Consider the following 14,807-nt stretch of genomic DNA (forward strand, 5'->3'; position numbering starts at 1 on the left):
CTGCAAGAAGGCATATTAAAAAAACAGATTGTATTCCTGTGTGGCTTGCGTTCTCATGACACGTGTCAGCCTATACCTACCAGTAAAGCATTTTAAAGTGGCTGAAAAGGTTTGCATCAGTCCCAATGCCGGTGCTAAATGCCTGTTTTTGTAAAAGCAAGAGAACAGAATTACTTTTAGATTATGAGAAAGTAAGATGTAATGGGCAGCATTCTAAAATAAATCTCTTTTCTTCACTTTATTATGAAATACTGAATGATAACAGCAATCAGAATGGAAAAGATAGCAAAAAGTGCAAGGATGACAGCAGCACACACTTGGTCGCTCTGAGACCATTGTGTCCTTGTGGTTTGCACAGTGTCCTTGTTGGTGCTTGCCGGCGGTTCAGTCCTCTGAGAGATGAATAGCACTGGTGCGCTGTAGGGGCCTATCAGGTCTTGATGACCGACTGCCTCTTGGCACTGTCGAATGGCACATGCGCGGAAACGGTATTCACAGTTCAGCTGGAGGCCTGTGTACCGGAATGACCAGTCCGGACCCTTATAAATCTGGCAATAAAGGAAAAAAGAACCCCAGCATGTCAAGTGAAAATGCCCTATGTACATACCTCACTATGGTTCTGTTTAAGGTGAAGGTGACTGTAAATGGGATGACACCTTCCCCGTTTGCACCCATGCAAAGAAAAATGGACAAAAAGCTCACAAACACAATTTAAAAACCATTTAAAGTCTCCAGTCCTCCTGGTGAAATGCAGGAAAAGAGCTCCGAGTGTTTCTACGGCACAATGACTCCACACTAAATAAACTCTTATCCGAAGTCACAGAGTTACGGTGTTTTAGTGATCACTTACGTCAATACTACACCATGGGATGTCATATACATGATCATATCACAGGGCTTTAAGCAATTAACTGTGTCGAGCTACTTCCTTAGGTCTAATCCAACCCAACATACTGAACTGTAGTTAAGATACCGTGTGCTTAAAATATTGTAATTTATCCCCCAAAACACCGTATCAGGAAAGCCGCAAAGACTTCTCTCCACGATTCTTAATTTCATCAAATCCCATGACACAGACAACTTATTAAGGTGTTCCCCACGAGCCTCTCAGCTGTCCGGTTCACCTGAGTCCCCAACTATTCAGGAGGGAATGCCTAATTCAGTGATATGACAACGCTGGTTTCTCCAATTAATTAATTTGCAGCTACGCTAAAGGTCCTGTAAAAGCCAACAAAATCCCACGCAGGTGCAATTTGCTGTTTACAGGTATATCAAGAGTTACTGAGCTATTAGGCGATTTTATTTCTCTCTTTAAACCCCTCCACTCCCTCCATTATCTGGATTTGCTTTATTTGCTAGGTAACAGGATACAGAAATATCACATCCTGCAGACATTTTCCAGACAAGTTACCACACTTGTCGGCGTTTCACAATGCGAGCTACCAACCACGCAATGGAGGAAGCAGGAAATCTCTTCTGATTTTGTTGTTTGAAGAGCTCTTGCTGTGCCTGTGGCTACTCATGGACTCGGAAAGTCCTCTGACAGCCAGGCAGCTGAGCTTTACTGGGATCTACTACTGGGAGACTTTTCTTTCTCTCAAGAAATTGTTCCCAGGTCACTGGGAAGTGCAGCTTCCTCAAAATTCTGCTGATTTGTATCACACATTTGGTAGTGAGCAAACAGGCCAGAGACACACATCCTACTCTAGCTACAGCTATGCCAGCTGGCGAGTGTTACTGTCCTCAGCTGCTTGACTGCAGCGCCTTACCAGAAGTTGCCTTCTCCTCAGAATTGTTTGCTGGGATGTTTATATGGTTGCTTCCTAACCCCCTTTGTGAGTTTGACTGATGTATATAGCTCATGGCAGATGACTAACTTACTTTGTATGAAGCATATAGGGAGCAACAACGTGAGCAACTCGGCTGATGGATCAGGGAGAATGAGGAAAGGAGAGTGAAGTTCTACCAGTGAAATGGTAGTAAACAGCTTGGACTGGATGTTCAGGGTGTTTATTTTTTTGTCCATGTCAAAGAAAATTCTCACCTTTGTGTCTAAGTATCTTAAAGGCCATTTCCACAGTGTTTACTTCTTGACTGTTCCAATTCTAATTTTCTCATTTTATTTAGATTTATTGAGCTAAACTGTTCTGGATGGGCAAAAGGAATCAGGCATCTCAATCTACTTTGTTATTTCCAGGCTTAAAGCACAAGCTTTATTTTCTTGTCCAGCTCACTTGACAACGCACATTGCTCATCAAAGTGTGATTTGACTCTGTGTCTAGAAGCAACACTGACCACATGTTTCTTACATTAAGTATGTTGCATTTACAATTTTAAAGTTACAATAAAGAATATTCATACTATCTTATATTACTAAATGTAACAAAAAGTTAGCACGGTGACTAAAAACACACTGCAACACAACAATAATCTTTAATCTGAACTAGTTATCACAAAATACTAATTGAAGAAAAGTACAGTAACTTGGACACATCATACCTGCTTGAATTCCGAGTCCTTTCCCACCATCACCTGAAGACAGTAGATAATGGGATCACCCTTCATGGGCTGCAGAACCTCCCAAGTGATTTCACAAGTGTGGTCATTTATTCTCTCTATCCTTGGTGCTGAAGGAAGAGAACACAAAAGTGACAGCTCTGCTTTCCCCATCACGCAACTTTATGTTCTAACAACTGCTAAAATTCTGTATTCTATCTATCTGCTGTTCTGTCTCAGACAAACCAAAAAAATGCAGATTCATATGTATGCTTCCTACAATGTTTTCCAGAACAACTAACAATTCATGTAGGTTTCTATTGCTAGTTTAGGTATCATCAGAGAGAGAAAGTAAAATTTGGCAACTGCAAGCGTGTATCGTATGCAAAAAACCCCCAAAACCAAAAAAAACCAACCTGCCCCACAAAGCCGCTATACTTAGAATTATTCTAAATGTGCTAGGAATAATTTCACCTCAAGTTACCGTAACAGCCTGGTCACTCTCTCCTGGTAAGCGAGGATTCCAAGTACAAACCTTCCTATGTCAAAGAACGCATAAACACCAAGTTTCTCATTTTTGGAGTGGGTATTCTAGGCTTTAGGCAATTACATGAAAGGAGCATTCCCTTACCGTCCCTCCTGCACCTGGAAGAGTGCTTAGCATTCTAAATATCCCACGTACACACAATACCAAAACCACCTTCTCAGCCCCCCACCCCCCAAATGAGAAAAGAAGGACCTTTACCTTTCAAGGCAGCTGGAACAGATTTGGGAGTAGTGAACACGTATTCTTGAGAAAGGGGACCTTCACCAGCTTCATTACATGCCTGAATACAAAATCTGTATGAAGTTGACTCACTGAGTCTTTGCACTTTGTATGTATGACATGGTCCTCTGTATAATGATACAAACCTGAAAGTGGAAAAGGGCAGCTTTCTTCAAAACATGGAAAAAGATTCTGAAGTAGCTACAAGCATCGTCTTGAAAATCTATTCCCATTTATTTCCCAGAATCTAACGAGAAGCCCAGAAATATTTATTTCAGAGTTAAACAGTGTTCCAGCATTACAATAAAAGAAAAAGCTAGTTTTCCAGGGCCGAGTTTTTATTTCTTGTGTCTTTGAAACAAAAATCTCTTTGAGAAGAGATTTGTCTCTTGGCAAAAATGATCCTAAGCATTTTCTGCACTTGAAACAATGGGAAAAGATAGCAGATCTCTCTCTCTCTATGAGCTGCACACACTGCCTTTTTTTTTTTTTTTTGGCCATCTACTCCTTCAACATCTTTAGCCTTTCAAGATTGGCTGAATAGTTTTTAGCTTTTTTCTCCTTTGCAACTGTCCCTTACTACACGTAAGAAAGGGTCATGGAGCCGGCTGCTCCTGTACATCACTGTCAGAGATGGGCAACTGATGAAGTTCACTCAGATCTGCAGAGGAGGCCACAGTTCACACTTGTGGCCCACACCAAGTCCCATCTGAGAGCTTTGTGGAGTGGCCACTCTCCTTCGTGTGATAATACTTACAGGTAATTCTTATATCTTGGCAGCTCTCATTTGATTTTTGGTATCCCCAGGTCACAGCACAAGCTTATCTCTTTCTGCAGGGGTTATCATCTACTTCAACTTTTTCTTTTCTTTTAAATTTAAAACAGATGTTACTTGCACGTCTTTGGTAAAGGCAATGGATTTATTTCCAGCTGAGAGTCTAATTTCATTTCCTGCTTATGGCAGAGCAATTTCACCTTGCGGATCTATTTTGTCTCACTGTCAAACTATATTCATATATTCACAGTACATAGTGCAGCCACACTGTTCATTTTACCATTTAGGTACCACTGCTGTACTATCTCAGCATACACTCCGACTTAACATGAGAGAAGGGATCTCTTAAAATAATAATGTGTAAAATATGAGTCTATTTTCCTCTAAAAATAATTGTATATAAAGACCACAGAGAGTAAAGGATTCACCCTTTCCAAAATTAAGTATATAAAATCCACAAGACTGGTAAGACTTGATACTTTGACAAAATACTTCACCAAATGTGGAGAAAAAATGTGCCGGTACAAAACACTTCATTAAGCTCTTCATATTGAATTGTAAATAAAAAATGAACCTTTCAATCTTGTACTTTCCAGCATGGAACTCGAGAGCCCTTCTTGACTTGCCAGACCAGACGAGCTCCTATGTGCAAAAGCACACAGAATTTTACCCCTTGCTGCCAATCTCCGAAGCATCAGACCACAGCCATACAGGGCAGATTAGAGTGATGCCAAAACCAACCTTCCGTTCTTATCCTCCATCTGAAGGTGGTACTGAATGGAGTCAGTTAATGCTTTTGCAGTTCCCTCTCCCCACTTCAGCTTGAGAGTCTGAGAACTGTATGCAGCACATTCCAGGCGAGGTGGATCTGGGGGGAGAGGCTTTGTTTTCAGTTTTATGGTGTGGCTGAAAGGACCTGCTCCGAGATTGTTTAGGGCTTGAATTCGTACTCTAGTATTTGAATAAAGAGAGAATAAATTAGCCCGAAATTAGACTCTAAAAAAATAACTGGTCATTTACACCATTCATATTCAAGAGAGAATTATGGTACTGAACAGATGGTACTTTCTCCAGTGAAGACTTTTACCGATATTGTGCTTTGATAGACTGTCATGAATATACAGGAGTATCCCTTTCCTTGCCACACTTTAAGGAGCTGGATTGACTCAAAATAAAAATATGTTAGCATATTTGCATCATTCGCATTAGTGAAGACACAAAAGCTCCACTCCATCAGCTACTTCAAGAGTGGTCCATCTTCCTGACCCTGCAAGCCGTGTACCAAAATCTTTGATAGCAACATTGGAGAGATCAGGGAAGGCAAAAAAAACCCCAAACAAACCAAAAACCACTCCCGAAAGAGGTGAATCCATTATCTTTAGCTATTGTATCAGGCAAGTTCAAGGATGACTACAGGGAAGTTTTATGGGCTTTTTGGAACAGATCCAATTCATGTGAAAATAAAGCGATGGTGCCCAGCTGCCTCTCTTCCTGTTTTCACTGGTGCCTGCAAACACCAGCCATCTTAGGTCTGTTTGGAAAGGGAGAGGGAGGAAACTAGAAATTGTCAAAAGACACATGGCTGAGGCATCTGTAGAACTTCAGGGATTTTTTTTTTTCTGGATACCCCATGAAAAACAACACTGGATTTACGTTTACAAACAAGAATTAAAAGAAGTAGCCAAGAAATTTATTTCTAAAAACAGAAAAAGCAGAAAACAGAGAAATCTGAGGCTCTTCATGTATCTCACAGGTAGCCATAGAGAGCAAAGTGTGTCTAATCTCATTTTGCAGACTAACATTTGCTTGTCTAAAGAAAGTATATCTAGGTAACTGGAAAAAAAGCAATGACAAAAATTGAATTCTGAAACAATCACCCACACAAGTTCAAAATATTGAAACACAAATGTCTGTACAGGCTTATGAATAAATAGTTCTCCTTCACTACAGTAATATTCAGCATTACGCTAATTTATTATACCACAGAACTAAGGTTAATATATGTAATTTTTGCACAGAGTTGATGCTTTATTCTTTAAAAGCGCTTCTATGGGTTGAAGCACAGAAGTATCTGCAGCAGAAGCCTCTATTTTTTCAGCTTGTTGACACAGAACAGCAACAGCTCTCCAAATTGCCCACATTGTTGTTCAAGAACTACGAGGCACACAGAAACACTGTAGTCTTACATACAGCATTAAAAAAGAAAAAAAAAAAAAACCCAACCAAAACCCCAAAACTTTAAGGATTCAGAAAGCTGCACAGCCAGATGATATCCTAGCTATACGGAAATCAGTATGGGCTTAAATTCTGACTTCAGTGGGACTCACATTCTCTGCGTTCTAACAATGAGGACATGATTTTTAACAGGAATGGAGAATGCCTTCAAGCAGAATTACTGATTTGTAGATTTATAGTTTCCAATAACCCTTAGGCCATTCCACATAAGGGATGATTTTAGTAACTAAAATTCTTCAAGAGATTTAAAATTGATTGACAGATTTTCAAACCAATACTCTTCACGCTGACTGCCACCCATACACTTGCTATTTCTGCAGAAAAGGCATTGCAAGTTGAGATAAACTGTCATTAGATCAGATAATCTAGTCAATAAAGACTGGATATGGTCCTTCCTTGGATGGATTTCATCTTGTCAAACAGATTTGAGGCCATCTATCTATGAAGCAACCAGTCTAAAACCCAGTTATGAATCTGATTCTGTAATGTGAATTCAGTTAAAATGACGCATTATCCAGAGAGATTCAACAGACCTACAGCAATAAACACTCTAAAAGAAATTGTTCTTGAAAGGAAATAAAACCAGCACAGATCATCACTGCAAAGCTTCCTTTTCCTCCATGGTTATTTACTAATACTTCTCTGAGAGTCACATAGAGAATAAAAAAATATAAGGAAACAAACAATCTGCTCTTGTGGAAGAAATAGTAAGCTGTCAAGTGGCATGGCATACCTGTAGGTAGTATCTGGTTGTAAGCCATCTATAATATAGCTCAGAACCTTCCCAACAGTCACTGGCTGCTTATCTCCAAAGTCTATGCTGTAGCCAAGGATTTCAGAGCCATGGTCACAAGGTTTCTCCCAGCTTATAGCAAGGCATGTGGATGGCGAATAATGTGGACTTTCAACTTCATCTTCACTTAGTCCCCGAAGACAACTCACAACTGCAGGCACAGAGGCTGGAGTCATACAAGCCACTACTTCACTGAAGGGGCTTGCACCTGCAATGTTCACCGCCTGCAAATGCAAAGCAGACCACGTGTTCAAAGCAGAGGCGATTCCCGTTTCCAGATTTCACTAACTATAGTTTTATGTCTTTACCTGAACCCTGCAGTAGTATATAGTTGCAGGCATTAGCCCTTTCATTTCACAGATGAGCCCAGGCCCAGAATAGGAGATCTGCATGCATCCTTCCACACCGCCCCACTCCAGTCGATACTCTGTGACATCAGCTCCATTACTCACTGGAACCTTTAAAATGGATATAAATAGAAGTTACTCACTGGCTTAAAAAAAACCAAACAAAAAAACCACACTCACCACATCTATATTGCTTCTTTTCACAGGAATGTTACTCTCCCATTTCTTTGCTGATTTTTAATTTAGTACCATACAAATAAATCAGACTGTATACAATACAACAAACAAGAATGCCTTGGGTCACCCATACTTTAAAAACATCATTTGCTATGGCAGAGACTACTCTGTATAGAATAACTGTGATGTCAGTTGCTTGAACACAGAGAACATTTAGCATGTGGCATTTGGCCGAGGAGCCTGAACAGTCCATGGCGAGAGAGCACAGTTTAGGGTACTTGAGTTTTCACTGACTGGGTCTACTGTGCAGGGATGACAATATGCAAAATCACACTGGTGCCAGTGTCTTCATCTTACAGATTAAAGGACTCCTCCTGTGGAGAACGTCATGGCTCTTGTGCATGGAAACTAGGCAGTGAGCATTGTGGGAAGCAGAAAATTGTCTTTTCCCAAGATAGAGTGAAACAACTGGGAGAGACACCTAAGCAACAACAGAGACCTGGACTGAAATACCTGCTTGAGTAGTCTGTTTTTCCTCACGACCTGCCCTAGGAATCTGAACTTGGCCTCCCAATTTGGGGAGTTGAAGGGTTTTAATACTCCTTAAAAAAAGTAATTTCAAGGACAGTTAAAATCACATGTACCAGTGGCAGACTAAGATATAAGACTATGGAAAGATATCAGCAGTCAATGAAGTAATAAAGAAAAAAAGCCAACGAAAAAGCCAAGCACACACCCTACCCTTCCAGTTAACATGAAAATTCTTAGATCACAAAGAAATTGGAAGAAAAACACTGCTGGATTAAATACTCCAAAACAGAAATCACACCAAAGTGCAGATAATATTGCTCTGAAGCATGTTTTTTCTCTATCCTTCTCTTGAAAAAAAAAAAAAAGTATTTTCTACTTTCAGCATTAGGCTATATGAAGATAAGTGACTGAATACAAACAGCATTTCAAAGGGTAACACTTGATGCTCCTGAGCTGTGACTGATAACGACTCCCTTTCCCTTTGCTCATTTACGACGAGATGTGTTTGGTGAGAGAACTGAAACAGCTGTGGATGGCTGTGCAACTGTCAGTAAAGATGGAGTCACTTCTCAGTGTTACCTCTGTTGCTGCTGTAGATCTAACAGAGTTCACCTTAACAGAAGTAGGGGAATCCAAGCCAACAGGAGCAAAGACTACAACAAATTGGGGGGAGGGGGGAGCATTTGAAACACTGAAGGGTATGGCTTCCAGAGGAATTTAAACAAGCAGGATCTGATGCAAACTTCAAGAAGTTCAACCAAGACAAAGGCAAACACAAAGTCCTAGACCTGGGATAGAACAGGAACAACTGGGCTGAGGAATGACTTTTTCAAAGAACATCATGTGCGTGCTGGTGAGAAAGCTGAAAGTGAGTCAGCAGTCCAATGAAAGTGAACAACATACTGGCAAAAGAGCAGCAAGAAGGCTAAAAGGAGTAATGATTCCTCTCTCCTCAGCACTTGTGAGGCTGTATCTCCAGTACCGTGTCCTGTCTAGGACAGGACAATACAAGACAGACATTGACATAATGGAGTAAGCCCAGGGAAGGGCCATGACAGGGGAGTGCAACACACCACAAAAAGGTAAGGCTTATTTGATACTATGACGATAAAGCTAAGGGGGGATCTTACTGCTGCCTTAAAATTACTTACTGAGAGGTTACAAAGTTGATGTCAAATCCTTCTTGGAGGTGGGACAGTGGCAAGCCAAGAGGCAAGAGTCGTGACTTGCACTAAAGGATATTTTGATTAGACATAAAGGAAAAAATCATCTAGAGCATGAGAGAGTTTGCCCAGAGACAGCTTTATCAGGCTGCTGAATTGTCACCCTTGGAGATAAGTAAAACTTGACTGACAAGGCCTCAGAAAGATGACCTGATTTTGAAGTTAGCTCTGCTTTGAACATATGGTTGAACTAGATGATATCTAGAGGTCCAGTTGCACCTTAATTACTCCATGATTCTACAAAACAGACATCTAACGCTGGTCAGATTAATCCTACCTGAACATTGTAAGAGGTTTTCTTCAAAAGGCTTTGCCTTGTAGACATTTAAGGAGAGGTCCTCTGACATACCCTTAATCTTTTTTTTTTCTGTACAGTTCTGTAACTCAAGTATTTCACTCCATCTCAAGCCACTGAAAAACTGTATTTAAACAGTATTGCCAGACAGAATCTTCCTTTTCGCAAGCTTATTTATCTATTGCATATTTTAATCAGCTATCTAAACAATGTTGGTTTATAGAAGTCTGTGAGGCTTTTGCTACATTATTACTGATGTAATTATGTAACATTAAATCAGTTTATAAGAACAGTGAGAGCACAATAATCTACTGTGTGGATATACTCACTCTGAGGATAGATAACCACATTAAAGAAACATTTTAACAAGAGCCCAAATCACTCAGAAATGCAGTACCACAGCAAAAAGTAAGACCTCAAGCACCCGCCCGCTGCCAACTTGTAGCTGTCATATAACAGTATGATGAATGACTTGAACTACTGGATAATCAGGTAAGGATGTCTATAATGTGATTGAAATACAGTCTTAAGCTTTCAAAGTCAAACTTAAAAATGCAGAAGACACTCATGTTAAGGTAGGTGTAACATGGAATTCTTACCTCCCACGACACCTGAGCACACGCAGCAGATCTGCAGGCCACTTGAGGGGGCTTGCACTGATCTGGTGGTCCAGGTGCTGTAGTTATTTCACATTTTTCCGAGTAAGGTCCGAACTATTAAAAGAAAGATGATACAACTAAATTGTGAAAGCAAAATTACTGCTTTTTAAATAACAATGTACTATAGTAGGAACATACAGTAGCAGCCTGGAACTTTCTATTACTTGTTTATAAAATAATTCTTTGTGGACTGTGGATTCAGATTTATTTCAGTATCTGACTATTCTCCAGAAGAGGAAGACTACTCTTCTCTATAGCAAATGCAATCAGAATAAATTCGACACTTCAGACTCTCAGGTGAAACAGGGAAGTGCTATCCAAATCCTTATTTTGAAGTTACATGAAGCCTGCACTGTAACATAACACAATTTGTAACTGCCTATTTATATCTATCTAAAAGAAATATCTACCTAAAAAGTCAGGTCAGTGCTTCAAAGCCTTTAGCTGCAGACCTCTCCACAAACAGGACCGTCTGGGCCTCATAGTTTTTATGAAGAGAACGTTATTGAACAAATGCAAGCCCTGCCTCTCTGTCTTTAAATCACTGTCTGATTGTTCTACAAGCAACAATTGATTTAAACACATTTAATACTTCAAAAAGAGAAAATATTCTTGTATCTGATAACATGTGCTCCGAAGTTAAACTAAATATAAAAAAAGCATCAAGAAATGCTAATTATTATGTTCTAGAACACCAACAGCTGTAAAAATAAAGGTCAATCAATTTACAAAGCTGTATGTAGAAAAATAATTTACTACTTCGGAGGATAGTATTAAAGTTGCAACAATGATGTGATAAAGTACTTAGCATTTCCTATCCATTTCCCAGTGCTATTATTCAGATAGAAGACATAATTAGCTATTTGCTCTTTCCTTCATCTAAAAAAACCCCTTTATTACAAACCAATGTTTAACAGTGTGTTCCCACACAACAATAAGCTATGTCAATCAAATTACTCTACATTAGGAACTACTAATTTAAAAATTACTGTTGAATGTTTCTTTTAAAAGACAAGATTATTAACAGTGATTGCAGTCTCTGGAACTAATTTCATTTCAGACTGCCTCCTCACCCCAGCCTTGTTAGCTGCTCGCAGTCTGAAGTTGTACGTCCTCCCTGGAAGAAGGCTGCCTACTGTGCATTCAACATCAGAGCCTTGGTAAACCTCTCTGTGTTCATCAGTTTCTGTGTGAAACATTTCCAGACCGTAACAGGTGATGGGTGAACCACCATCTACCTGTGGTGGTCCTAAAAATAAGAAAGAAATAAAAGCTTGGTTAATTTTAACACATAACACATTTGAGTCCTTTAGACTCAGTAGTATTTGTAATAGAGTTACCCCAGCGCAGCTGAATTTCTCTTGCTCTTGGTCTACCCTGTATCCTTGGAGGCTGGCATGGACCAGGAACCACTGCTGGTGTCTGCACCAGTAAAGAATCGGATGCCTATAAAGGAAAGACAGATTAATGAGGTCATCTAGGCCAAAACCAGCACTATGAATTATGCCACTAGTAAAGACAAATACTTGAGTCAGAAACAGGATCTTCCATTTTTTTAACCTCATCTTTAAATATATAAAGATGCTTAAGTGATCTATGTATTTCTTATCTACATAAAACATGCTACAGTAATCACAAAATGTGCAAAATTAACTTTAAGAAATGGGCAGAAACTTGAAACACTATACATCAATACTAGAACTTTTTTGAGGTACTAATTACAGCTATTTTGTTAGGCACTTCCGTACAGTATTTGCTTATTAATGACTGGACCAGGTTTTCTGAAAGAGTGAGAAATTTTACCGAATAAAAATATGAGCTTGTATTACCGTGCTTTGTCCTCCTTCCCCAATGCAGTATACACGTAAGCGATAGGAACAGCCAGGATTTAGTCGGTCACACACATGCTCCCTAGCAGATCCGCTGTATATTGTGTCCCATTTGTTTCCTGAAAGTTTAGAATAAGTGTGCAATGAACCAAGCTGTGATGTGCCACACTTCAGTACCAGCCACAGCAGGTGTCCTAGCTTGATGAAATAAGTGTGTGCCTGATGTTTATTAAAAAATTTTAAGGCTTGATTTGAGTTTCCTGGAAAAAGATCCATTATCTCATACAGATATTTTCCTAGGTAAATTTGTGTAGATCTGCTGCAGTGAAATACCTTCCTTATCTGGTATTCACACTAAATAAGAGAGAATTTACTTTTAATGAAGTAGCTACTACTAGGCCAGCAAGCACATTTAAACACCGTAACCAAATAAACGGGAAAAATACAAAAGCTATATTTTCCATGGAAAAGAAACTTTTAGTTACGACATTAATTCTGCAGACTGTAACTACAGTCTACAATTGATAAAGCTTGTTCCTGTATTCCTAAATGACCCAGCACCTTCTGAAATACCGATCTCATTCTTTGCTATTCAGCCATACTCTTAAATCAGGAACTCTTTAGCATTCTCTCTCTCTGTTCAAAAGACCAAGCAGGGAACCTGGAGACTTCTCCAACAACTCAATACATCACAGAATTTAGAGGATTGTGAATGAACGTAATGCACAGCTCACTAAAACTGCATGAAAGGCTTGAATAAATCATTCCAAAAGTGACTTTATGTGGACACATGATGGAGTAAGGAAAGCTATAGACTAAGTATCTACAGAATCACAGCTGAGACCCCTGACAGGGCTGGCATTACAATCTGGGGACATTGTGCTGTTGTAACTGACACAGCAGCGGGGAAGTGTGACTGGTTTCATTCTCAGTGGGACTGTGATTCTGAATTTAGTATGGTTACTCAAGAGGTCCAGATTTTTAAATAATTCAGCTGGATCACTTTATGTCCAGTTTAGAAATGTTAACCTCCCTTCTGCATGAAAGGGCAGAAAAGCAAATAGCAGAAACAGTTATCCCAACTTCCTTACTGTTCTCTGTTAACAGTGACACATGGAGCACTAGTTTTAATTTCATCTGTCACACATACAGCAAAGCATGTGACCCTGTCTTCTTGCCCTAGAATTTTAGATGAAATGTGTCATTTCATTTCTAAAACAGAATACATCTAATTAATAAGTTAAACACAGATCACCTCTTTCAAACAGGAGTTTTGTGGTACCCTCTTTCTAATCCAGAGAAAAAGAAACTCTTGTATACAAGCATCGACATTGCTGTTGTGTCAATGGCAGTCCCTTGCAATAACTTTTCCTATCATAACACACCTTCTGCTCTTCCCAGAGGCACACATATAGAGAAAAAAAAAACCCCACAGCTGAATGCGAACACATGCTCGTTATACTTACCGTTTGAGCCTTCAGACATTTCCACAACATATGTATTTATTGCTGCTCCTCCACTGTCTTTTGGTGGATCTATAAAAAAAAATCCCAGCAATATTCCAGCTAAGTGAGGTAAATCAAATGGTTTTATAGCTTTTGGAGAGGATTTACAAAAAGAAAAATCGACAGTTCACTGGAGCTGGGTGCTTATTTAGACAGATAGCATCCTAGCTAGCATCTGAGATCAGGACAGCTGCAAATCACTCTAATTCTCCACTATGAGAAGCTGCCAGCTCACAAACCCTACTATATACTCTACAGATGAAGAGTGACAAGTGGGTCAGGCACCTGGGAGATGCCACAGCAAACATTTCAGTTACTCTGAAGTGCTATGGAAGGTTGCCTGATTATATGGCTTCAGGGACATTGATCCTAACGGTTCTGTATTTGGACTGCAGTTACGAAAAGATGAACACACTGATTTGCAAACAAGTATTTCAAAATGTATTAAGGACAGCATTTCAAAAACCCAAATATTTTGGGAGAGAATAGAAGTCAGGAGCTCTACACTGAAAACTTAATCCCTTAAATTTTTAATACATTACTAGAAACAGAGAGGCACCATCCTCCCTGGTGCAATATTCATGTACAAGATATTAACTTATAACCTATCTTCGACATACGATCCTACTACTCTCTGAGCTGACTTGTAGAATTAAAATAATGTGCGAAACCAACACTTTGGAAGAATATAAAGACAGCAACACAGAAGGATACTGCTGCTGTAACGTTACATTATGTATGTGCTGGATGAAATGGTGTTGGCTCTTAGGCAAGGGTTACATGTCACACCTGCTAAATAAAATCAGATGACTTACACGCACATAGCACTTTTCTTGATTGGAATGTAACAAATTACTCCAACTGACAAATAAAATTATCACATTAATTTTCACTCATTAAAAACAGAATATTACTGTTCAAAATAACCACTATTAATGATTTTATATATAAATAGGTATTTTAGATAGCTTCTGATTTATCAATTAGGTATTTCTAATAACTTCATACACCTTGAAGAGATAGGTTGAACCTGGATCATGTCTTTTGATAAAAAATCCCCCAAAACTGAGAATTTCATGGCATCTACTTTTTGTGCCAGAGAAACAAACCTTCTTAGTACCGAAATTAATGCTACCATTTTTTTAATTGTTATAGTCCCCCTGCAATAACAATCTC

The 14,807-nt window shown here is 39.3% G+C and overlaps 1 protein-coding gene across 1 annotated transcript in view; it reads right to left on the reverse strand.

Moving 5' to 3' along the window:
• Positions 1-227: 227 nt before the first annotated feature.
• The window catches only part of FNDC3A (fibronectin type III domain containing 3A), a gene marked incomplete at its 5' end in the record, with an annotated part of 30,074 nt that continues 15,494 nt past the window's right edge, over positions 228-14,807 (reverse strand). The window contains 11 exons of the mRNA XM_010131538.1: positions 228-548; positions 2,500-2,627; positions 3,242-3,408; positions 4,779-4,988; positions 7,006-7,289; positions 7,374-7,523; positions 10,238-10,351; positions 11,371-11,546; positions 11,638-11,743; positions 12,127-12,245; positions 13,593-13,661. Of these exons, the coding sequence (XP_010129840.1) occupies positions 234-548; positions 2,500-2,627; positions 3,242-3,408; positions 4,779-4,988; positions 7,006-7,289; positions 7,374-7,523; positions 10,238-10,351; positions 11,371-11,546; positions 11,638-11,743; positions 12,127-12,245; positions 13,593-13,661 (1,838 nt within the window). The remainder of the gene's footprint in view (positions 549-2,499; positions 2,628-3,241; positions 3,409-4,778; positions 4,989-7,005; positions 7,290-7,373; positions 7,524-10,237; positions 10,352-11,370; positions 11,547-11,637; positions 11,744-12,126; positions 12,246-13,592; positions 13,662-14,807) is intronic.

The sequence above is a fragment of the Buceros rhinoceros genome, unplaced genomic scaffold, assembly GCF_000710305.1.
Source record: "Buceros rhinoceros silvestris isolate BGI_N320 unplaced genomic scaffold, ASM71030v1 scaffold14172, whole genome shotgun sequence".
Lineage (NCBI taxonomy): Eukaryota > Metazoa > Chordata > Aves > Bucerotiformes > Bucerotidae > Buceros > Buceros rhinoceros.